We start from the raw sequence: 21,559 nt of genomic DNA on the forward strand, positions 1-21,559 counted from the left end.
TAGACCATATTTTATAATAATATAAATTTATTTTAACAACAATGTTCTGAACACTGTGTCCCAGTTTCCCTTTTTCTATCCATCCACTTTGCCACACACTTAAAATGGCCACCAAATGCACAACTCTGACAATAAGTATACAAACCTTTTACAGGTAAGTGGCACAAGAAACAACTTACACCTTTTCGTTTATGTTCTGGATCAGTGAATCTGCGATCACATGACCAAGCATGATTTGTCGGCATCCTCCTCTGGCACGTGCCACAACTGGAGTGCACAACTGAAGAAGCAGACAACATCCGAATGGAAGTTGTCTGACTAAATTTTACGACTTTAGCGTGTTGCACCCACAGTTGATGACTTGCCAGCAAATCAAGATAAGAAAATTGCCATTGTTCAACACTTGCATCGGTAGGAGAAAAATGAACGGAAATACCATAACACCATAATGCTAATAAAATACAAACTGATGACTGAACGTCGCCTTTTTCCGCAAAAAATCTAAAACAAATAAGCTGTAAAAACTAAAAACAAAAATTAACAATCAAGTGTATTAATTCAAAAACTTACGCTAATTGCTCTCGCGTTGTTTCGTCTTTAATTATATCTAAAGGTGATGGCCACAATGATGGTTTAACAACAAAGGATTTGACAAAATCAAACACCTCCGAAGTTCCTCCTTCAACACCCGAGTGTTGAGATGAAATTGGTGAGTTTGAGTGTCTGGGCAATGCAGAAGATTGTTGCCAGCGACCCCCATGGGGAATATAGTTAACAGGTTGCTCACCAACGTCATGGGTCATTTCAGATGGGGCATCAATGCGTCCAAACCCAGATAAAGCTCCCTCCGTCAAATCCTAATATACTTATTTCATATTATTTAGTTTGGAATACTTTATTAATATAATACATACCTCTTTTTGATTGAAGGCCTCGCTCTGAAGAGTGATTTGCCAGTCATGTTCCGATGTAATATCTGCATCAGAAGTCATTCCATCATCCCCAAATCTGTGATGAAGTTATATTCCAATATCAACTTGTTCAATACTTAAAGAGCAAGGGCCACAAAGATAAAAAGCATCAAGTAAAAAGTAAAATTACATATTAGGTAGGTATAAACCTAAGACAACTAATAATAAAAAAAATTCATTTGTAAATTTACTCTGGAATGCGATCCTCATCTGAGTAAAAATCTGGTTCAGAATGTCGACCCTTCGCAATATCAGTTAAATACTCTTCCATCTCTCTCTTCCTCTCTTCGTCAGATCTCACTTCTGATTCTGTGTCTCCTCCCATCCCAAAATCTGATTGCTGTTCATCCTAAATGTTAACAAAATATTTAAATATTAAATTCAGTGGTTATTAAATTGCCTCTGCAAAATTTAAACAAAAATTAACCTTTAAGTAAATTATAAAACCTAAATAAATATCCTATATCTAATTAGGCCTCATGTAAGATATAAGTATGTCCAATTTATAGCTTTTTAAAGAAAAAAACCTATTTGTGGTACAAAATGTAACCACACTACAAGAAACTATTTAGTAGAAACTGTCATAAGTAAATGCAACTCGGCTTACAAGGCGTTTAACTAGTTGTTTAAAAGGAGTATACCTTTCGGGGAACAATAGAAGCTCTTTTACTACCACCACTGTCATTTCTTTTATGTTTTTCTAGGGCAGGTTCATATTTCTTGTCTTCAATAGATTTAACATCATTCGAATAAAAAACATCAAGGATTAACCAGACCCTTGCCGCGTTATTGTTACCAGCTTCCAAAGCAACTTTACTGTTAATTTTACACAAATCTGGAAAACTAACATTGTGTTCTCTTCCATTTAATATATAATTTTTTGCCATGTGAATAAAGCCCTTGTTGTACAAGTGTTCATTTAGCGTATCAAGTGCAGTTCGCTCATCATCAACATCTAGGCATGGAGTAACTTTTAAATTTTCCAAATCGAAAATTGTCTGTCGGGAATCACAATTTAAAAATCTCTTCATTTTGAATCCCATTTGAAGAGTTGGTGATGATGGGACAGAATAGGATAACTCGAAATCAGAATGCTGCGATGACTGCTTTCGAAATATTCCAATTGAACCCAGTTTTACACCGGAATAAATTCCACTTGTACTTCCAGTGGGACTTTGGGCCTCTGTTACATTAAAATTTTTCTCGGTCACATGGCAAATGTAGCCAAGGTGACTAATAACAAGTCCTGTATTAATTGTTGTATCTGCCGGGCGAACAGCATCCCTAGTAGTGTGCATATACAAAGTTCCATCTTTTGAGCAGGAAAATAAATCCTCGCAATCATTTTTTCTCCACACAATTCCAGTTGTTACATTATTATGTTCCTATAAAAGATAAAATTTAAATAAATATTACCCATTAGAGAATAACTTAAAAGAAAAGATAAAATACTTGCATTGAAATAGGCAAACGGGACAAATTTTCTTCTTAGGTCCCAAACGTTGATACTAAAATCCAGCATCATAGAAACTGTTGCTAGTTGATGTTTTCTATTGGGTCTCCACTTCACGCATGAAACTGATGATGTTGTTGGAATGTTGCCAGACTCTTTTGCTTTATTGTTTGCTATATCCCAGATCTTTACCAAAAGTTATTTATTTTTACAAAAAATTTGCAAAACTAAAGATGAATATATACATAAAAACGTAGATGCGCTCAAATAGAATGGGACATGTTTTTCCTAAACTTAAAAAAGTATTCAAAATAAACGTAAAGCTGGATAAACCCAATTTAAAATACTACCTTACCTTTACCATGTTATCCCTTCCACCAGTGGCCAGTGTATTTTCCTTATCAGGATGCCAATCAAGGGCATAAACGGAACCCTTATGGGCAAGATACTGCAGCGTAAATGCGCTTGTATTGCGATAATCCCACACCTAAAATACATCAACCAATACATACCATGATAACGTTTAGTATACTGTAGTTTAACATAGATATGTTTACTAATTTATATTTACCTGAACATTCCCGTTATCAAAACTTGCCGCAAATTGAAAGTAAGAATGTGGACTAAACTGCACACCTCTCACCCCATCAGCTTTACTTACAAAAGTGGTTACACATTCCTTTTTTCGGAGGTCAAATATTTTCATCGTAGAATCCTGAAAACAAAATTTCATCAAGCACTATCATACTGTTAACTATGAACCAAATAGATATTTTTATCCGAAGAATGTAAAAATTTAAAATTAAGCTGACATTAAAAAGTTCATTTTATTTACCTGTGATCCACTAATTACTAAATGTGCCTCAGATGGGTGAAATTGTACTTTGGTTACGGCTCGTTTGTGTTCTTGAAACACAACCAGTTGTCTGTTTCGACCAGTTGCAGATAAATCCCATGCAACTATAGCACCGTTGGTTGCAGCAGTGGCTATTTTGTTATCATCTGTTTGACTCCAAGTAACGTCAGCACTACTCATATTTAAACCCTGTTGAAAAACTCGTAATATAAGATCTGTATGTCACAAAATTGTTAATGTAGAACAGTTATTAGGTATATTTTTTTTTTGTATATATTTTTATCCTCGATGTGGAAAGTCGAATGCGCGACTTAAACATGGAGTAACATTAGTTACTCTGACCCAGTCTCAAGTTGCCTGTGGCAGTTTGGGATATTATAGGGACTAAAATTGCCCGGTAATTATGCTGCTGATTAAGTGCTTGCTCAGTAGGAGTTCATACCGTTTATAGCACCTTACTTAAGGGTGCTACAGTATGTGGGCAGTGGGATTGAACCCACGACCTCATCTGTGGTGTAGCAAGTGTTCTTACCACTACACCGCACTGTCGTTTGATATACAATTTTTTATGATTATATTTGAAAAACCCTAATAGTTTAATAATGTAATCTTACGTAAAAAAAATTAATACAAAAATACCAAATAATATATTCATATTTATTTCAAAAAAGCTACTATGAAAATTAAATAATAAAACTGTATTTTAAGAACAATAACCTGTCTTCGACCAAAATGTAGATTAAGTGGCTCCCCAAATGAACCATCATCACCAATCGAATAAATTTTAAGCAATGATCTTCCAGCAACAACAACCCTTGAGTTGTCTCGACTTAAACTTAATGCATTAATTGCTGTGCCAACTTTAACATGCGTTGTCTTTTTATGAATATTAGGATAGTCCATTTTTGGGTTCTACTAAAACAATAAAATAAATTCATAACAATTGCCGGTTATGTAACACACCTATGTGTTTAATTGACAGTCTGACAATAACTTTTAACACAATTTATTTTTAATTATGGTTTGTAGGTAAAACATTATCAATGTTGTTAATTCAAAAAAACTAAGAAAACTAAGAAACTATATAATGTCTGATTGTTTCAGAACAATGTCAGTTGCAGACTATTTAATTCTAAATTCCCTTTAACATATGCTATTGCGCAAAAAAAACAAATCTGTGAAGAATTAAGCCATACAAACATTTTAACCATACGCTAAAAATTTTATAAAAGGATAGGTCAGAATGTTAGCCTGTCAGTTATCTAGATATGTATTTGTAAATAAATAATTAAGATCTAAAAATCACTTTATTAAAAATGTCTACGATTTGACACAACTTTTTTTAATTTATCCCATAAAACCGTTTTATTATGGCGGATACGTTAAAAAGAACGTTAAAATAACCATACCCCTTTTTTAAATTTTAGCTTTTAATATCATTCCTTAACAAATCAATTTTTTTCAACTATAATCGAAATACGTTAAAACGTGTTACAAAAGCTCAGTAGATCAATAACAAAAGTTTTGTTGTTCATGTTTTTGTGGTAACCAGAACAAATTTAACCAGATGACTTTTAGTTTCTGATTAATTAGTCACTTTGTATGTATTAAATTTAAACTTATTTGTTCTACAAAACGAAAAACGTATATTTAGCAAATTTAGTTAGGCTAATGTTAATCTATAAATTGAATTCCCCCCTATTTGCATAAAGAACGAACACAAATTTTTCAAAAGGTATTTTATTCAGTATAAATGCAATTGCCTACTTACAAAATCACAACTGATAAACCCTCAAACGTGTAAGGTTATTATGAAAACCACAAATAACATTACGCACATAAACGTTCAAGTCAACCACATGAAATGGCATTAAAATAAAACTAGTTTTACAACTTCATATTTATCAAGACTATGGTACAAGTACACATTCCTAAAAAAAAGAAGTTGTAACATCGAGACATATACTAACTTGTGAAAGCAATATCAGAGCGAAATTTTGATTAAAAAAAACTATAAACATACTCACCTGCAAGTTGTTGTTCAATAGAAAACCAAAGTTTTAACAAGAGAAAATTACAATAACACGCACAAGCTTCTAAACGCAACATTTTAATTTGTCTATTTTTTTTTTCTTTACGTTTTGCACAGTTTAACTAATAGCACTGCTTATTAAGCAAAAACGAAAGGTTTACATAATATACGAATAAATAAGGTAACTTGTCACCAACAATGTATATGTTATAACCTTAGATATTTTAGGCCGACAATCAATAAATATGTACATTTACAACAAATTACCAGATACCTTGTCTAAACAACAGAACATAATTAATAAACAATGGGCAGTAAAGATTACAAATCCCAAATTCCAATTTACCAAGTAACTGGAAAATAAATTACGCAATTTTAGTATTTTTGTTACTACGGGATTAATAAATACAATAAAAAACTTTATACAGTTAATTTTTTTGCACATTTTTTAAAGTTATTTACATTTTTTTCACTGTGTTTTGGAAAAACAAAATTATTAATCACTGCACAGAAGGTTTTTGTATTAAAGGCATTGAAAATTCATTTTCACTACTACTGTGATATCCAAAACCGGAAATATTACGCTGCATCTGTGCTTCAGGTGAAAATAACCCGGAACCTTTTTGGGTCTGAGTACGCAATGACGCAACAGCTGGATGAACGGGGGAATTATCCTTAATCTCTCCGGCTTCAGGAGTTGAATGAGTTGATTCGTAAGAAGCAAGCCGGGGTAAATTCGCTGCTGTGAATGCCCCACTATCGTTGTCATCTTCAAAAATCTCTTCGGGCATTTGGTTGGGTACGGGTAAATTGGGGTCAAAATCTCCCTGAATGGGGGTAAAGTATTCGTTATTGTGAGTCCTTTTTAATGTAACGGTGGGTATGCTCGGCACAGACTTGTGCTCCTAAAACAAAAAAAACACAAATGTGCAAGTGATAAATAATTCAACAACACACAAAATTTGTGAAAAAAAAACAAAATTTTTTACACTTTTTAAAAAAATTAGTGAAAGTGCATGTTTTAAAAACAAGTGTAATAATAACAATATCTACCTGGTTTATTTTGATGGCATCGGACAATGACTTTTGAAATGTTGATTCATCAAATGCTGAAGATTTTGATTTACTGTTGTATAAAAATTCATAATTAAAATAAAAAATTTAAATTATATAAGATTAAATTCAAACTGTTTTAAATGGGCAATTTACATAAAAATTTAAAATATATAAGTGTATAATGATAGAGACATATACTAACAACTTACCTAGATTTGGATTTGCTGTGGTGGTGATGATATTTATGTTTGCTACTTCCACCATTCGAATTTCCACTAGAGTGTTTGTGGTGTCGCTTATGGTGTTCCTCAGATCTAATTTATAATAATGCGCCATTTTATTAGTAATCAAGAAGCCTTGTTAAAGCTAATTTCTGTTTTGTTTAAAACCGATAATGTATATTACCTTCTGGAATGTTTTGCAGAAACATGCTCTCCTAATCCAGTTGGGTCACCATGACCTCGCTTTCTTGGTCTCATTGGGGATGGTTCTGAGCCAGAGCTTGAGAGAACTGATGGTTTATTGGTGGACACCGGAGCCACTTTTGGTGGGATCTTAATCTTTAGAGTAATAGAAGGGCTAGCTGCAGATTGAGGGGGTGTAGCTTGGTGGGCCTCAACTGGAGGCTGCTTTACAGATTTGTGTGGTTTGTGTTGTTGTTGGTGAGCCTCGGCTTGTTTGCGCTTAAAGCGATCTTGTAACCTTCCATAGTAATGCTTTTCCTCTTCATTGAAATGCACAAACTGTGCCTTTTGTTTAAGCAAATACCGGAGTTTTTCTGGATGCTTTTTGTACAGTTCTGCCATGGTTTTTGAGTCAAGGTTCTTGTAGGAAGCCTTGCTATGATCATGATGCATGGTTTTGTCACTGTGATGTCTTCGTTGAGGTTCATGATTTTGCGATCGATCCTTGTTGTTTGCTACTTGAACATTAGGATGAGTTGCTGAGCGATGGTGTGCAACTTTCTCCTGCGATGTATTGTGATGGTGAGCCAACTTTTCCGACATAATTCGACCTTCCAAGTCCTTGTTTATAGCACTAAGAAGATCTTCTGCCGACTCCGTTTTCTTGTGAGAATCAGATTGAGGTAGGTTGGTTGTTACAGGTTGATGAGGTGGTTTAACTGTTCCATTTTTGCTTTCTAATAATTTAAGTTTTATAAATATAAAAGTGCAAATAAACCAGTGTTTCTGAAAAATATATGCTGAAATTGTTTTGCTAGAAAATTAATACCTTGTTTTGGTTGTGGAAGTTTTTGATGAGTTCGTTTGTACTCTTCAATTGACATTGTAGGCTTTTTTTCCCTAAAAATCGTAAAAGAACAAACTAAAGTTTTAAGCAAAACTGTTTTTTTTAAACAATAAATATCAGTAAAGAGTGGTCTGTGTAAATATATAGTAAAAACTTACTTTTGTACAACAGGAACAGAAGTTGCCGATGACGACGAAACAGCTGTAAAAATAAATTTATTTTTATTTATCACATTTTTTTAAAATTTTCTTTATATATACATTAAATGTAGCGATGGTAAAAAAAGTCAGTCTGCTTAGTAATATTAACTAAACAAATATTTTATGATAAGAAAAATGTAGTGAGGGTGAAATGGACAATGGGTTAATAATAAAAACCCAAAACCTTGGAATCTCACATTTAATATAGGCACAAGAATAAAATTTTAAACCAAAATAAAATGATAGTTTAAAACGTTTTAGAGTTTTCATGCCAATCAATATTTTTAAACCAATAAGTTAAATGACCTTTATTTCCCGGTTGAGCTGATGATGGAATAGATTTCTCTTTGGTGTTTTCACTACATTCACCACCTTCCTTGGATGAAGGCTAAAAAAGTAATAACAGGGTTATAATATTTAATCGAATTGAATATACCTAACAACGCCAAATAAAATATGTAAAATTGTTGTGTTGTTTATCAATTAGGATGTGTAGGACGTCATCAAAATATTTGTATCAGATTGATTAATAACAAAGAAGTCTGTGTAAGAATGTGATGTGAAGAATACACTTGTAAAGAAGTGGTGACGAAAATTCAGCAGCTTTCAATTCTAGATACACTCATTAGCTATGACAAGGTGATAAATGTTCGAGGCTTAAAGCCTTAATAAAGCAATTTTGCTAAAACGTTTAAAAACGTTTAAGTAGCTGTACCACATGCTTTACAAACACTGTCAGCTAAACGAGTTGAAAGCTATGAAAAAAACAAACAGTCTTCAGAATATAGTTTTTAAGAAACAGAAAAACAGAAAGACAATGAAGTAAGTACACTGTGAGCTTAAATTTCTTTTGTATAATCTATAGCCAAACTGCAAATGCTTTACAATGAAAATGGGGCTAGGTTTAAATTTGATATCTTACCTTACTGTTAACTGAAATTACATTGAACAATTCTATCATGTGTGAGTTGTGGAATTAACAATCACACGAACAAGACTAAGACCTTGTTTAAATGACTGCTAAGTTCCCTTTATAAGACTAGGACGTGCTAAACTCTGGACAACTTAATAAAGTGTCACTCATTTACTAAATGCAATCGTCCATAGGGAACTAGACTTTGTCTACAAGGTTAAAGTAATGTTGTAGTGACCTTACAATTAATTGAGATTTGAAAATCAGCCCAAAACAAAATCAAATACATTAACCGTAGAGAAGTTCCCTGTAGTATGTAAAATGAAAAGACAAAGAAAACGCATTATATTGTATACACAATTTACAAACTGTCAGTTTGATTAAGCCTATATTCTTAAATGCTCGCATGACAATTTCGTTGAAATAAGTAGCTTTCTTAAAAATTTTATCTTAAATATTACTTAATAAAATTTTATCTTCCATATTACTTGATATTTCTACATATTTCGGCAATATCTAATACTTAATAGGCTATTTAATACTTTAACTATAGTAACCTATCACATTAATAAAAATTAAGTTTTTATGTCTATGATTGGATATTTGACCTTATAATGCCACTTTATCACACTTATATAAAGTAAAGGTTAACATAAAAAAATCATCAATATCAAACACATTCCTTCTTGCTTCAAAACTGTTTAAATTTTCATTACTTAGTAATTACCTTGTTTTTATAAAGTCGATAAATAACACCCAGTAAAACACTGTTTCAAGCAACAAAAGAAATTGTTTACCCGATAGTTTTTCAGCTTTCGAAGGCGAGTCGGACATCGATTAAGAATTTTAAGGAACTCTTTGACAATCGTGTCAAGAAGTGATTCAGAAATTGACGAATCCATGTAACTCCAGTAAGGTTTATCATCAGAAGATAAAGGAATCTAAATACCAAAAATAGAATTACACAAATGAACCTTTTTTTTTAAATGTTAATCAAATTGTAATAAAAAAACAGTTACCAAATAATGTATGCAATTCATTTAATTTATTTAATTTAATATTTTTATACCTCATAACTGGACCATTTACAAGAGAGATGAATACACATAGCTGCTACTACAGTTGGCTTGTACAGCAAACAAAAAGTGGTCAAGTGTAAACTAACAAAAACATAAATACTAACAGTTTTAAATATGTTTTCATAATTTCTTATTGCCAAGGGACCATTTTATTTACCTATTCGTTGCCATAAAGTAAGCCATCTGCGAGAGATCTCGGCTTGCTAGAAAATTTATTAAAAAAAGTTAGTCCAGTCATACAAAATTAACTAAATAACTTCTATATATATATAAATGTTTTTTATGTGACAAACCTTTCACCAGTTGGGTACATTTTACAACATGCGTATGTGGATGGTCGACAGAAATGTCAAAACCTAAAACAATACAACGATATATATATATACTTTAACTATTAGAAAAAAATTGTATAAATATTTATATAATTATTGCAAAATCAAATTTAACAGACTTTTAACTCACAAATATTCCTAGACATAAAAGTTATAAAACTTTACCTAAAGTTTGCAATAAAACCAATTCATTTTGTACTAATTCTTGTGCTTGTTTTAAATATGCATCACTGTGAGTGTCTATATGTGGTTTTTCTGGATGTAGACAAGCATAACATATCTAGAAAGTAAATACCAAATAATTTCACAACAAAACTTTACCAATTTTAAGATGAATAAGTTTTAACAAATAGCTTAGTCAGTTAGTACTTGGTTACAAGAAGACAGAAAAAGGGTGTGGTTAAACTAAAACAATTAATATATATATAAATCTTAAATTCACCTTTAAAACATGTTCTAATTTTTTTGGTTGTTCTTCAACTTTCGCTGCAAGAAATAAAGCTGCTGGTGCAATTGCCTAAAATTGAACAAATTTCATAACACATGAACAACCCGAAGTTTTAAATGAGAAATAAACTTACATATCGTGAAAAAGTAAAGGAATGGTAAACATAAAATCTGTGCATGTACACAATAGCTGTGTTGATTGTTAATTGATTTCTGTATAAAAAAAATAAAGAGATAAATAAACAATAATTCAATTTTAAAATTAAAATGGTCTGACTGTCCAAGAGAAATTTCGCAATCTGAAATTTAGCTAATTTAGGCACAAAATGTATACACAAAACTACAAAAAAAATAATTATCAACAAAACTATTACACATAAAACGTTATTAGCATAATATGTTATAGTTAAGAAATAAAATTTGAATAAAATCGAAAAATATAACTTTATTTCAAAAAAAACTTACACAGATAAGCGTTGTCCCATGTCCTGTATTAAATTAGCAGCTTGCTGCCTATAACTAAGTTCTTTGTCAACATCTATATTACTTTTTCGGCTGGGAGTATTTTCTAAATCTTTTCTGGAATATATCCATTTTAACTCTTTATCACTATCCATAACCCAGCCGAAAATAACAAAATGGCCAAAACGAAAGCCGTAAACAAGAAACCGCCAACTGCGCATGCGCGAAAAGACAATGACACGGGTGTGACGTCATCATTACGCAACAGTTTTAAGCGAATCAAAAACTAGTTATTGGTTCATTGCACACAAGATTTTAATTGCAAATTAATATCTATAGTTTTTTTCATTGTAACTTAAAAATAACTATAACAGAAAATATAATTCAAATAAACTGAATTATTATAACAAAAAAATATAAACAGTTTATCCTCTTGTTTTTGACATACTCATAATTTTAACAATATTTAACTTTTTACTTATTTTAATATAATTTAATTAAAGAAAAAAAATATTAGCTAAAATATTTTGTTTTTTATACAATAACAACTAAATTATATTAATTGCCGCAAAAATATTTTGTTAAAAAAATAAACAAAAAACTTAATTATTTTTCCTGAATTGTAAAAATAATATCGAAACACTAAACAATATAGTTTTGCGTCGACCTCATCTACTTTTATAGCTAACGACTGACCAAGAAATATGTTACTCAACTGTGACGTCATGAAATATTGAACAAGCAGCTGTTATCGAACCGCAACAAGTCTATTTTTAAGTTCGTTTTTCATACTTATTTACTATACCGATATATGTTGTTATTGCTTTAAAAATTCTAAGTATATCGCGACAGTTAACAGCTTTCTTTTCAAAATATCAACAACGTATTTACCACAGCACAACCCAAAATGAAAACAGTTAACTGCCTAGTTATGCTCACCGACGCGTTCACATAAGCAAAGTTAACTTCTTTTTGTTATCTCTCTTTTACTTTATTCTCTCCCTCGCCTTTTTTGTTTAATTTTAGTCTAATCGCGCCAGCTCGCGGAATTCACTTTACGTATAAATTCAAAAAAGTTTTTTTTTAAAACGTTGTTTCAATTGTTAAGATTTGTAGATTTAGCTTCTTTTTAATAATAATTGTTTTGCCTATAGTCATCAGGTTCAATATACTATATAGAAAGTAGAAGTTAAATCAAGTTAATGAGGAAAACAAAACAATATTTTCAAATAAACCAAGGGCACGCCTTATCACGCCCACATTTTAAAGGATTGCATTTAAATTGCAATAAACTATATAGAAAGTAAAAGTTAAATCAAGTTAATGAGGTAAACAAAACAATACTTTTAAATAAACCAAGGGCACGCCTTATCACGCCCACGTTTTAAAGGATTAAATTTGAATTGCAATTCTTTTTAAAAAAGATGAATCTGGAACTAAAATAGCACTTGTAAAACATACTTAAACCCTAAAAACTGGTTTATGAAAACAAATTATATTTTATTTTCACACCAAAATGTTGGACTCCAAGCAACTTTATAAAAAACACATCACCCTAATCTAATTCTGTACTTAGTTGTATGTGTAGGTTACCAAAAACTATATATCAAAAATGATTTTTATTTTTTTTATTTAACAATTACAACATTTAAACACAATAAGTATGGCTGAAAACAAATTATCAAACAAAACATAACTAATAGGGGTAATAAATAGCACTCGCCATACTATATACATTAAGTAGTTACTTATTTTGTAAATAATTAAATATAATTGAAACAAAATTGAAGAAACATTTTAAATTGAAATATTATTACAATTTTCAATATTAAACAAAAAAAGTAGAGATACATTTGTCGCAATAAATTTAGTAGAGGGAAGAAATATTGTGTTTTATATAGAATTTTATTAACAAAACATTTATATTGAATGCTTATATTCATGCTATCAATTAAGATATATACATAACTAATCTCTAAACAAATAAAAAAAAATAATTCTGTTGCTCAAAAATATGGCACAATATTTACAATAAACAGTAAAAAGATTAACACCATTTTAATCATATTTTTTCAACATTAGAAAAAATTTGCAACATTTTTACATTTCTATTAAGTTCCAAAAAAACTACATTAATATATTTTTTTAACCAGCACAGTTGGGAAAATGAACAAGATAGAAAATCAATTGAAGTATTTATTTAATGAACAGCTATCAACTTATCACAACAAGCACAATTTACATCATAACAAAAACCTTTAAGTATATATATTTACTTTAACTTAGACACCAACCAAATAGGTATTAATGATCGCCAAACAGTGACAAAATAAAGATAAATATGTACACGATATCAATGTAAAGGTTCAAAGCACCATAAATGTATTCTTCGGGATCTAACTCGTACCTTTTTCCTCCCATTATCATCTGAGTATCAAAAGCTAGAAACTACAAGTAGAAAAAATTAATTAAAAAATCTGTTAAACCATACAACAGTATATACAATATCTTTAACAACCAAAATTTAAGACTTAAAACAGTAATCAATAAACATATTAAATATTTTACATTAACACTTGTTTGCTTAATTGTGTTTTAAGCACTGTTATTTATTTGCTTTTAAGATTATAAAACCTGGAATAGCTAAATTATAGGTGTAAACAAATTATAAATGTTTGTGTAGAAACTTATTTCATCATACAACTTACAAATTAAAATCACTAAAAAACCTACCAAAGTAAACACCAATGCTCCAAGGGCTCCATAAACTACTTGAATGTACTAAAAAATAACAAAAAAATTGAATTTTAAAAAACTTTTAACAAAAATCATTGCATGGTAAAAACACATTTTAAAACGACATTTACCCAATTATAGCTGTATGTAAATATAGTGATGAATCCAAATAGCATAAGCACCAACATGAGAACAAACAGCAATCCAGAACATTTTGTGAAATCAAACTTTGTTTGCATTGAGAACAAAGTAACAGAAACACACACTCCCTAGAAATAAAAAAATATTTTTAAAATTGAAACTGTCTGTAAAAAAAATATAAACATTCAAAAGAATTAAATCCATAAAAAAACATACTGGACTTCGTTTTAGTTAAGAAATTGTTAATTTAAACAAAAAACAACTTACCACTGTAATACCTAGAGCAATAACAACTGACATTGTGTTATAGAAACTAGCTATTGTGCCTACCATGTATGAGAAAGCAAGAGTCTAAAAAATTATAAATAAACTGATTTTAAAAATGTCATTATTTGGATTTAATATAAAAATTATGTTTAAATCTAGTAACAATTTATGTGTTTTTTAATAGACTAACTTATATTTTATAGCATTTGCAGTAATTTATAATTTCATACAATAAAAAAATCGATATTTACCATAAAGAAATTGTGAAATTAAGCTTGGGTAAAATAGATAACTATAACAAATAAAAAATACATTATACCAATCAAACTTACGAAAAGCATCAGCAGTATGATGTTTTGTGGAGATTTTCGTCGAATGCTTGAACAACAAACAAGACTTATGTACAGAACAAGAAATATGGCACTAAAAAGTGAATTATTACTGTCACAGGGTTTATATAAATAATGGCTAACATAAATAAAAACATTGACAGTCTAGAATAAAAAAATTACTTAAAATTAAATTATATATAAATTTAAACAAACAAAACTTACTATGCAACATAGTATAGAGCAGAATTTTCATGGATTACCTTTTTTACTGCTGGTCTAAAAAATACCAAAAATTCATTTTTTTATTTAAATATGATGATTTGTAAACTTTTAGGGAATTAAGCCATTTTATGGTATTTATATAAAAAAATTAAAAACTCACATAAAAGTAAAAATACAAACAATCCCGAAAGTTATCAACAGTTGAATGGCTAATGTTATGTAAACTTTTCTCACAAAAAGTCTTCGTACGCTTTGATCATCAAATCCTCCCCTTTATATTAAAACCAAATTAAAAGTTATAAATAATAAAAATGCAATAAAATATTTTAATTTTTTTAATCATAATACAAAAAAAATTTATTATTTTTGTATTTATATATATATACATCATAGTTTTTTATCAATCATTTTACATTTTTTTTAATTGTATATATATTTTATATTGTATAGGCATTTGCACATTAATTTTGTTCAGTTAATCCTAATCATATTACTTCCGTTTAAACTAGATTGTATTTCCCTTGATGTATTAGTGTTAGGTGTTAAATAAAAAGTTAACAAGGCATTATTTATAACAACAACATACCACATGATATCGTAATATACTGAAAATTATTCATCCACCACATTTTTCATTAATAATAAGTGTTAATAAAAACATATTTGAAATTTTTTTTAAACGTATATATTTTATTTAATCTAGCCTATAGAAAAAAATTAATATCAGTTTACTTTAGAACATGAGCAATGTTAACACTGTTTTTTCGATGTTTTAAGATTAAATTATTTATTAACTACCACCTTGTAGTAAATCCTTCAAAATCATTGCCAGAACTGGGTTGTGGAGCTGCTGGGCTAGATTGATAAGTTGGTGCATTATACACTGCAGGCTCTATTATATTATAAATAATTGTCATTTTAAAAATATTTTTTAAGGCTTTTTGGTAATCTAAAAATTTAATAAGCAATACATTTACCTAACAACAAAATCACTAATAAAATAATAAAACCTCTTAAAAAAAATTTTTGAATTTGAACGTATAAATACGGTTTAAAACAAATTAATTTAACAAAATTCTTTCGAACTACGGAAAATTGTTTTTGCGTTTACAACATTATCAAACTATTTTTTAACACAATGTTACCTGGCATCGTAGAAACTGGTTGATAACCCCCGCTTGGATAAGGAGGCTGTGCAGTTGGATAGGGGGCATTTTGGGGTGGTTGTTTACCAAGTGCTTCATCATAACTAGGAGGGGCTGATGGTTGAGCCATTTTTTATAATTTTTTTTATTAAATCTATTTAGATTAATGTCACTAGCTAACAATCCTAGAACCTGATTAAAAAATAAACATACAGACAGTCAGACAAAGTCTTGTGTTTACAATCACTAATCAGCAGATCAGACAATTGTCAATTGATAATTTTGAAAAAAAAAGACTTTTGAAGCATAACCTAACATTTAATTAATACTACGTTTAGAATAGTTAGAATTAGATGTTTTTTTAACAGTAGCTTTCTATTAAACAACAACAAACCAAAAAAGAACATTTTACATCCTTAACTGCTTAAATTCGAAGGTAGTTACTTAGTTCCTGTTTGCGAAAGAGATTTTCTGTCAAACAAGTTCAACAGAAATTTGAATACGCACCACTGATCTCATAAATGTAAATAAATTTATTTTAAATACAAGTGTAGCTTAAACCATTAGTGTCATTTTTTATTTCAAAATTATAAATCTACAACTGAATGTTATTGTACATTTTTTTTAAATTTAAAACTAAATTTTATTGTACAGAACTTTATCCCCAATTTCGAATTCTCATCGACAGTAAACTACTTTAAATACATGAAATTCGTAATCGAAAATAACTGAATTATTAAAAAAATTACATGTCGTGGTGCACACAATTTCGTATTTTGCGACTTTATTTCGACAATATTTGTATGATTAATCTTTTTGAAAGAATTATATTGCGATTTAAAATGTAGTACCTAATAATGACGTATTTTATTTTTTACGACGATTAAACTTTTAAGGACATTTGTTTAATGTTTGTATAAGTTTTATTAGTTAATTGCTTTAAAAAATGATTAAAACATTGTGTTTTTGTTCATTTTTTCTGTATAAGGGGCATGGGTTGATGTATTGGCAGATTGGGTCGGTGGGTCCTAGCAGAAAATGTTATTTTGCATTCATCAGTTTATTCTCTTGTAACCATTCTTTTTATTTCAAGATATATTTTAAATTAACCTTCTAAGTGTAATGGAAGCTATAACTGCCCTACAGAGTGCATATGCAGATTCTGATAGCTCTGGTGAATTGACAGATTCCAATGATGAAGGAAATAAAGATGAACTTCTACATTTAAAACCTCTTGAAAATCCAATTAGCACAAAACTGTCTCTCGAAATTAAATCAGCACCAACAGTAATATCTAAGGTAAGAAGGCATTGCAAATTTATACATTCTATTTTAATTTTTTAATAGTCAATTATGATGTAAAACATAATGTATAACACAATAACTAATGTATATAACATTTGGATTTCGATTTTCTTTTTTTAAATTTAATATTCTCGTTCTGTTCTTATGTATAAATAATGAGATATTTTAAGCGGGATGTTCAAAGTGTTAATGTTGTGGATCACATTTCGAACAAAGTAGTTGGATACAATCCCACTTACAAGGAAATGTATGCACCAGAACAAGTAGGTACCATAATTGGCTAATATTTGGTGTATATATATAGTTTATTTTGATGTGGTGGTCTATTTTGGTGTTCTATTATGTATTTTTTATCTGTGATTGTGATATAATGCTTATAATTTAAAAAAAATTATGAATTAACAGGGTCCTGCAAATCCATTTAAAACTGACCAACAACTGGCCCTTAAAAATACATTATCTGGTTATGTTCAAGATGCTCATTTTAATCATTTCAATTTTGAAAATCAAAGAAGAACCTTTCATAGCTATGGTAACAAATTAATAGTTTTATGTAATACAAGATTTACTGTAAAGTTATAGCTATGTGATAAGTAACTTGAAGTCGACCATTCCACATCAAGGATAAAGATATAAAAAAAAAACTTATAACTTTGTGAGATGTATATATAAATTATACTTTACTATATTTAGGTTATGCCATGGACCCCTCTGTAGATCCCGGTTCTACAGGTGATAAATTAGTTGGTAGGTAAAATTAATTTCTTTTACCATTAGTGAACTTATTAGCATACGACAAGTTTGTGTTAACGATGTATACATTATTCTCTTTTGTAGTTTGCAACACCACATTCGAGGATGAGCCAAATGACAAAAACAAAGATTTAAAAACTGTGGATGCAAAAGATGCTAAGTCTGTTTTCGAAAAAATTCCTGTCAGACCGCAAGATAAAAGAAAAAGGGTGCAAAAAAATAACCCTGATGATATAGATGGGTTTCTAGGTCCATGGGGAGGTTACATAGATCAAGTTAATGTTTCTAAACCTGATGAGGTATTGTTGCCTAAATGTTACAATTTTTATTTTTTATGTAATAATTAGATTTTTAAGAATAAGAGTTTTTATTTTTATTAAAATAAATCCTTAAATTCTATCTATAAAAGTACCGTTGTTGTATTTCTATGTAAATTTGTTTGAAAGGAACTTCAAAAAGAGTTGGATGAAATGTCAGCAAAAAGAAAGAAGAGGGGAAAAACTGAAGAAGTAAAATCCGTGGAAGAAAAAACCCAACTCCACATTAAAGATGAATTGGACTACCAAGTAAGATTTTTATTAGTGTAAAATTATTATGATAGCACAAACAAACTTATTTAAATATTACTTTAACTGAAATATAATGAGTAGACTAGATAATGAGTTTTTTTCCAAGGGTCGATCTTACTTACATATACCACAAGATGTTGGAGTTAATCTCAAAAGCGATGTTCCTCCAGCTAAATGTTATCTTCCAAAAAAACATCTTCACACTTGGAGTGGACACACAAAAGCTGTTTCCTCCATCAAACTCTTTCCTGTTTCCGGACATCTTCTTCTCTCCACTTCAATGGATTGTAAAATTAAGGCAAGTATCAATAATGATGTATATATTTTAACCTAAAATTTAGTAAACTATTTCTAACATAAATTAACGTGTTTTTTATTAGTTGTGGGAAGTATACAACAAGCGAAGGTTACTCAGAACTTTCAGTGGACACAATAAAGCTGTTCGTGATTCTTGTTTCAACAACAAAGGAACCCAATTTTTGAGTGCTGCATATGATCGATATATTAAACTTTGGGACACTGAAACTGGTATGACCTATTTAAGTATAACACAATTGCATGCTGCTTTTTTGGCTGTGTATTTTTTTAATTACCCTGTGTAGATTTATAAGATAAAATTTTAATGCAAATTTGTTTAATTTAAAATATAGTAAAATTAGTTGATTTTTCTTTTAAGGTAAATGTATATCAAGATTTACAAACAAAAAGATTCCTTATTGTGTCAAATTTAATCCTGATCCTGATAAACAACATTTAATGGTTGCTGGGTTAGCAGACAAAAAGATTGTCACAGTAAGATTTTGATTTAAAAGTTGTTTAAATCTTGTGTACTTAATCACTGTTAGCATAAAAAAAATTGACTATGATTCTAGTGGGACATTCGATCTGGGGATATAGTGCAAGAATACGATCGCCATTTGGGGGCAGTAAACACAATCACTTTTGTAGACAACAACACCAAATTTGTATCAACCTCTGACGACAAAAGTTTAAGGGTCTGGGAATGGTAAACTGCTCTTATATTTTTCACTTGGTTTTAATTATTGACATATTTGACATAAAATTAAAGTGAATATTATTTTATTTCCAGGGATATACCGGTTGATTTTAAGTACATAGCAGAACCCAGCATGCATTCCATGCCATCAGTTACCCTAGCTCCAAATCAAAAGTGGTTGGGCTGTCAATCATTGGACAACCAAATTGTTATATTTGATGTACAAGGGAGATTTAGAGTTAAACGAAAAAAGATCTTTAAAGGGCACATGGTGAGTTTGTATTTTAAATTTTTACGTATGAGTGTCCTTTCATTTGTATTCATAGTTTTTTAAAGCATTAAAAGCCCTTGAATGCAAGGTCATTTTTAAAGTATTAAGGCCTGTAAAATATTTCTATTATTTTATAAAAAGACAGTACATCCACACCTGGTATATTGTCTATTTATATTTTAAGTGGCATTTTACTGATTACTTTTATACATAGGTTGCTGGTTATGCGTGTCAACTGGCATTTTCGCCTGACATGTCTTACATTGCCAGTGGTGATGGGGATGGAAAATTGTTTATATGGGATTGGAAGACAACTAAAATGTACAGCAAATTTCAAGCCCATGACAAAGTATGTATAGGTTGTTTATGGCACCCTCATGAAACATCAAAGCTTATTACCTGTGGTTGGGATGGACAGATCAAACTGTGGGATTAAATAAGCATTAGGCCTTTCTTTAAGTTCCGCAACCAGGATAGCCCAACGTTAACCCGAGTGGGATGTATAAAATGGAAAACTGGAAGTATATATACTACCAAGCTAATGGATCAATTTGGTTCCACAGTATTTGCATTCTGTATTCTTTTTGCCCTATATTGTAAATCATGATCCAATAAAATAAATTTTTTTTTATTCATTGCACATTTTGTGGTAGTTAAAGAAGTGCAAATTGTCGTTGGCAACTAATACAACAAAACAAGAGGTAAGAGAAATATTTAAAAGAAAACCTTTAGGAGCGTTTGGGACAATAAAGCTTGGTTTTTCTCAGTACAGATTCAAAATTCATTCCATTGCGGTACCAAAAGTTTTGGAATTTTCTGGGTTTGCCCTGTGCCAATCAATGTTTGTAGCAGATAGATTTTGGGTGAAGCTCGTTACCTCTTTTTCTTTTTTCCTTTCTTGCCTTTTTTACCCTTCTTCCCCTTTCCTTTCTTTTTACCTTGCTTTTCTTTCCAGGCAGCATATTTTTCTTTAGCAGCGGCAGAAGGACCTTTACCGGGCACGCATTCAACTCGTTTGCCTATGCACTTTGACTGTCAAAAAATCGGTGAATTATGATAATATTTTTTAAAAGTTAAAAATACACTGCAGTCAAAAAAATGTTTGTTTGTTACCATTAACACACTACTATCTTAATTTTTAATAGCTTTTCAACCCACTAGTACGTATTACGTTAACAAGGCTACCTGATTACATTGCCTGCAGTGGGCTGCTTCTTTCATTAGTCCATGAAATTCTCCCTTACGACAGTCGTTACAAAATCGTACACCACAGAACTTGCACATATAAGTCTATATTACAATACACAAACATTAAAATCAACATCAATTTTCTGAAAGAACACTTGTTTGCGCGTAAAAACGTAAACAATCGTTCTAAAATGCCCAACTTGACAATTTTAGGTTTTTAGTTTTGTTAATCTTACCGTATCTGTATAAACACATCCCCACCTGCACATTTCACTGTAATTTAAAACCGATTTATATTAAATAGTTGGCAACTTTCGATAAATCATAACTTTTTTTTAAAAAATCTTAACGTTGCATAAAAACCTGTAAAATTGTTAGTTTATGCCGTCATAACTAAACATACCGAACTTACATAAATAATATGATAATCACAAAAACACAACATTACATTCTTATACCTTGTAAACTTATTAAAAGCCTGTACTTGCTACAATTTGACTTCTACATGAACTAAAACCAACACTGTTTCGCGTATAGTAACCGATATGGGCCCGCCCTCACAACGATGTAACAAAGGGTTA

At 30.2% G+C, this 21,559-nt stretch overlaps 5 protein-coding genes across 5 annotated transcripts; 1 reads left to right on the forward strand and 4 right to left on the reverse strand.

Annotated features, from left to right (window-relative positions):
* Window positions 1-26: 26 nt before the first annotated feature.
* LOC145742173 (GATOR2 complex protein WDR24-like) lies at window positions 27-4,325 on the reverse strand. Its single transcript, XM_082559951.1, has 10 exons — window positions 3,998-4,325; window positions 3,260-3,469; window positions 2,996-3,139; window positions 2,780-2,911; window positions 2,428-2,610; window positions 1,613-2,356; window positions 1,163-1,320; window positions 915-1,008; window positions 571-857; window positions 27-501 (listed from the first exon to the last, which is right to left on the reverse strand). The coding sequence occupies exons 1-10, from the start codon at window positions 4,181-4,183 to the stop codon at window positions 33-35; spliced, it is 2,607 nt and encodes an 868-aa protein (XP_082416077.1). The 5' UTR covers window positions 4,184-4,325; the 3' UTR covers window positions 27-32.
* A 685-nt stretch (window positions 4,326-5,010) lies between these two features.
* Window positions 5,011-11,224, reverse strand: LOC145742986 (uncharacterized). Its single transcript, XM_082560834.1, has 15 exons — window positions 11,056-11,224; window positions 10,725-10,803; window positions 10,586-10,660; window positions 10,309-10,423; window positions 10,105-10,167; window positions 9,969-10,014; window positions 9,802-9,892; window positions 9,530-9,673; window positions 8,126-8,207; window positions 7,778-7,820; window positions 7,602-7,672; window positions 6,774-7,509; window positions 6,578-6,682; window positions 6,366-6,438; window positions 5,011-6,217 (listed from the first exon to the last, which is right to left on the reverse strand). The coding sequence occupies exons 1-15, from the start codon at window positions 11,205-11,207 to the stop codon at window positions 5,813-5,815; spliced, it is 2,280 nt and encodes a 759-aa protein (XP_082416960.1). The 5' UTR covers window positions 11,208-11,224; the 3' UTR covers window positions 5,011-5,812.
* A 1,512-nt stretch (window positions 11,225-12,736) lies between these two features.
* LOC145742027 (protein lifeguard 2-like) lies at window positions 12,737-16,086 on the reverse strand. Its single transcript, XM_082559763.1, has 9 exons — window positions 15,896-16,086; window positions 15,552-15,642; window positions 14,911-15,021; window positions 14,751-14,804; window positions 14,529-14,619; window positions 14,197-14,280; window positions 13,920-14,057; window positions 13,786-13,833; window positions 12,737-13,500 (listed from the first exon to the last, which is right to left on the reverse strand). The coding sequence occupies exons 1-9, from the start codon at window positions 16,023-16,025 to the stop codon at window positions 13,357-13,359; spliced, it is 891 nt and encodes a 296-aa protein (XP_082415889.1). The 5' UTR covers window positions 16,026-16,086; the 3' UTR covers window positions 12,737-13,356.
* Window positions 16,087-16,995: 909 nt separating this feature from the next.
* On the forward strand, window positions 16,996-20,430 carry LOC145742985 (pre-mRNA-processing factor 17-like). The gene is made up of 12 exons (XM_082560833.1): window positions 16,996-17,194; window positions 17,371-17,463; window positions 17,606-17,732; window positions 17,894-17,947; window positions 18,038-18,252; window positions 18,400-18,519; window positions 18,629-18,820; window positions 18,903-19,050; window positions 19,199-19,314; window positions 19,395-19,528; window positions 19,613-19,790; window positions 20,005-20,430. The coding sequence occupies exons 1-12, from the start codon at window positions 17,018-17,020 to the stop codon at window positions 20,224-20,226; spliced, it is 1,776 nt and encodes a 591-aa protein (XP_082416959.1). The 5' UTR covers window positions 16,996-17,017; the 3' UTR covers window positions 20,227-20,430.
* Window positions 20,183-21,471, reverse strand: LOC145742988 (uncharacterized). The gene is made up of 3 exons (XM_082560835.1): window positions 21,215-21,471; window positions 20,976-21,080; window positions 20,183-20,822 (listed from the first exon to the last, which is right to left on the reverse strand). Exons 1-3 carry the CDS (start codon window positions 21,245-21,247, stop codon window positions 20,664-20,666), a joined length of 297 nt encoding a protein of 98 aa, XP_082416961.1. The 5' UTR covers window positions 21,248-21,471; the 3' UTR covers window positions 20,183-20,663.
* Between the last annotated feature and the right edge of the window lie 88 nt (window positions 21,472-21,559).

This window comes from Corella eumyota, chromosome 2 (genome assembly GCF_963082875.1).
Source record: "Corella eumyota chromosome 2, kaCorEumy4.1, whole genome shotgun sequence".
NCBI classification, from domain to species: domain Eukaryota; kingdom Metazoa; phylum Chordata; class Ascidiacea; order Phlebobranchia; family Corellidae; genus Corella; species Corella eumyota.

Coding starts and splice junctions, on each gene's coding strand:
- LOC145742985 (XM_082560833.1), top strand. CDS start 17,018: ATGGAAGCTATAACTGCCCTACAGAGTGCATATGCAGATTCTGATAGC. Junction 17,733..17,893: donor AAGAACCTTTCATAGCTATG/GTAACAAATTAA, acceptor TACTATATTTAG/GTTATGCCATGGACCCCTCT. Junction 17,948..18,037: donor TACAGGTGATAAATTAGTTG/GTAGGTAAAATT, acceptor TCTCTTTTGTAG/TTTGCAACACCACATTCGAG.
- LOC145742027 (XM_082559763.1), bottom strand. CDS start 16,025: ATGGCTCAACCATCAGCCCCTCCTAGTTATGATGAAGCACTTGGTAAA. Junction 14,805..14,910: donor GTTTGTATTTTTACTTTTAT/GTGAGTTTTTAA, acceptor GGTATTTTTTAG/ACCAGCAGTAAAAAAGGTAA. Junction 14,620..14,750: donor GCTCTATACTATGTTGCATA/GTAAGTTTTGTT, acceptor TTCACTTTTTAG/TGCCATATTTCTTGTTCTGT.
- LOC145742173 (XM_082559951.1), bottom strand. CDS start 4,183: ATGGACTATCCTAATATTCATAAAAAGACAACGCATGTTAAAGTTGGC. Junction 3,470..3,997: donor TACATTTTGGTCGAAGACAG/GTTATTGTTCTT, acceptor GTTTTTCAACAG/GGTTTAAATATGAGTAGTGC. Junction 3,140..3,259: donor TAGTAATTAGTGGATCACAG/GTAAATAAAATG, acceptor TTTTGTTTTCAG/GATTCTACGATGAAAATATT.
- LOC145742986 (XM_082560834.1), bottom strand. CDS start 11,207: ATGGATAGTGATAAAGAGTTAAAATGGATATATTCCAGAAAAGATTTA. Junction 10,424..10,585: donor AATTAGAACATGTTTTAAAG/GTGAATTTAAGA, acceptor TTTACTTTCTAG/ATATGTTATGCTTGTCTACA. Junction 10,015..10,104: donor ATGTACCCAACTGGTGAAAG/GTTTGTCACATA, acceptor TAAATTTTCTAG/CAAGCCGAGATCTCTCGCAG.
- LOC145742988 (XM_082560835.1), bottom strand. CDS start 21,247: ATGTGCAGGTGGGGATGTGTTTATACAGATACG. Junction 21,081..21,214: donor GATGTGTTTATACAGATACG/GTAAGATTAACA, acceptor ATTGTAATATAG/ACTTATATGTGCAAGTTCTG. Junction 20,823..20,975: donor ACTGCAGGCAATGTAATCAG/GTAGCCTTGTTA, acceptor ATTTTTTGACAG/TCAAAGTGCATAGGCAAACG.